This window comes from Limulus polyphemus, unplaced genomic scaffold, assembly GCF_000517525.1.
Source record: "Limulus polyphemus unplaced genomic scaffold, Limulus_polyphemus-2.1.2 Scaffold220, whole genome shotgun sequence".
NCBI classification, from domain to species: domain Eukaryota; kingdom Metazoa; phylum Arthropoda; class Merostomata; order Xiphosura; family Limulidae; genus Limulus; species Limulus polyphemus.
In genome coordinates this window covers 736,757-738,173 of record NW_013665830.1, presented here as the reverse complement: position 1 = coordinate 738,173, position 1,417 = coordinate 736,757, and the positions used below count along the sequence as shown (strand labels likewise).

At 32.7% G+C, this 1,417-nt stretch overlaps 1 protein-coding gene across 1 annotated transcript in view; it reads right to left on the bottom strand.

Moving 5' to 3' along the window:
- The window catches only part of LOC106478523, a 20,733-nt gene continuing 19,316 nt past the window's right edge, over nucleotides 1–1,417 (bottom strand). Inside the window, exon 4 of the mRNA XM_022382140.1 lies at nucleotides 1–1,088. Coding sequence (XP_022237848.1) covers nucleotides 968–1,088 — 121 coding nt within the window. The 3' untranslated portion in view covers nucleotides 1–967. The remainder of the gene's footprint in view (nucleotides 1,089–1,417) is intronic.

The following is a 1,417-nucleotide window of genomic DNA, read 5'->3' as shown; positions in this document are numbered from 1 at the left end:
GTTTTTCACGAAAATAGTTATTAAAAATATCCTAGTTGACTGACAACTTAGAGACTGTTCTTTTGTTTAATTGGAAAGCCCTGTGAGTACAGTAAAATATAACACAAGTCATACATATTATAATTCGGAATTTCAATTACTCATTTAGTATGGGATACTCAGTCATTCAAGGTTAAAATGTAAAAATCCACCGAATAAAATGAGTGAAATATAAATTGAAGGAGTGCGATATATAAATTAAACTAGTTTTTATTAACTATATTTTCAAAGTTTTTACCGTAACTCATTATGTTTCAGAAGTGATACAGTCTTTTTGTACATATTTCTCCAGTGAATATAAATTTGAATGGCACATTACAAATACGAAAACAAACTGTCTGTCTTCAAATCGTTATTAGAACAAGCAATGGTTCTAAGTTAATTTTCGCTACAATACTTATAGGGATTCTACATAACAATATTGTATTGATGGTTTTAAAACATAAAAGGCTTGATGTTTAGAACTTTCAACAGCTCAGCAAATGGTTGGAAAGCAGTTATGAAGACACTCTTTAAAAAGCTAATACTGTAAAAAACTTGAAATATACGGTACCAGAAGAGGTACTATTAACAAACCTTACTGAAATATCCAGTGTAGTATTAATACCTTCATAATTTCCATGACCAGACATTTCCAGTTTCTCAGGAATCTTCAGGTTGTATAACAGAGTATTTTATAATAACCAAACAAAACTGACAAAAAGTTTGTACAGAACATTACATTTTGTGTGATTTCGAGAGATTCAGTTTGTACATTGGTACCGTTTCTGACAGATCGGTATTGAAGAGGTATTGACGGTAGCTACTACCTGTGATGATTTAACTTGCTAACAAAAACAGAAAAAAAACAGAAGTGGTAAACTATATAAAGAACAACGGTAATTTTACGTGGTGTTTCGCAACATCGTAAGTTTGCTGCTGACACATCTTACGAAAGACATTGGCAGCAGAAGGGAACCATGAATAAGTCCGGCACAAGCCGCCCCAATGGATCCAGGCTGATTAACAGTCGATCTACAAGTTTCTTTTCACATTCGTGGCATCCTTTCCTGCAAAAAAAAAAGGTGAAAATGTGAACCTGAGGTTGAAAAAATAATCGAAAGATTTTCTTGAAGCCACGCAAACAGTAAGTGGCTTCACATACCGTAAATAGTGAGGGTAATCTGTGTAATTATACATCTAAACCTTAACAGCCATAACTTAACCTAATATGTATAACTCGGGCATGCGATGGTTTTATTGTCTTGAAATGTTTACATGTTCTACAGTAATTCCTTACGCTGAATCCGAAAATGATATCAATTTCTCTCCATTAGACGTCATATGTACTTTTACATAAGTGAATCATTTTCATTGAAATTGGTTCACATTTTGTTAT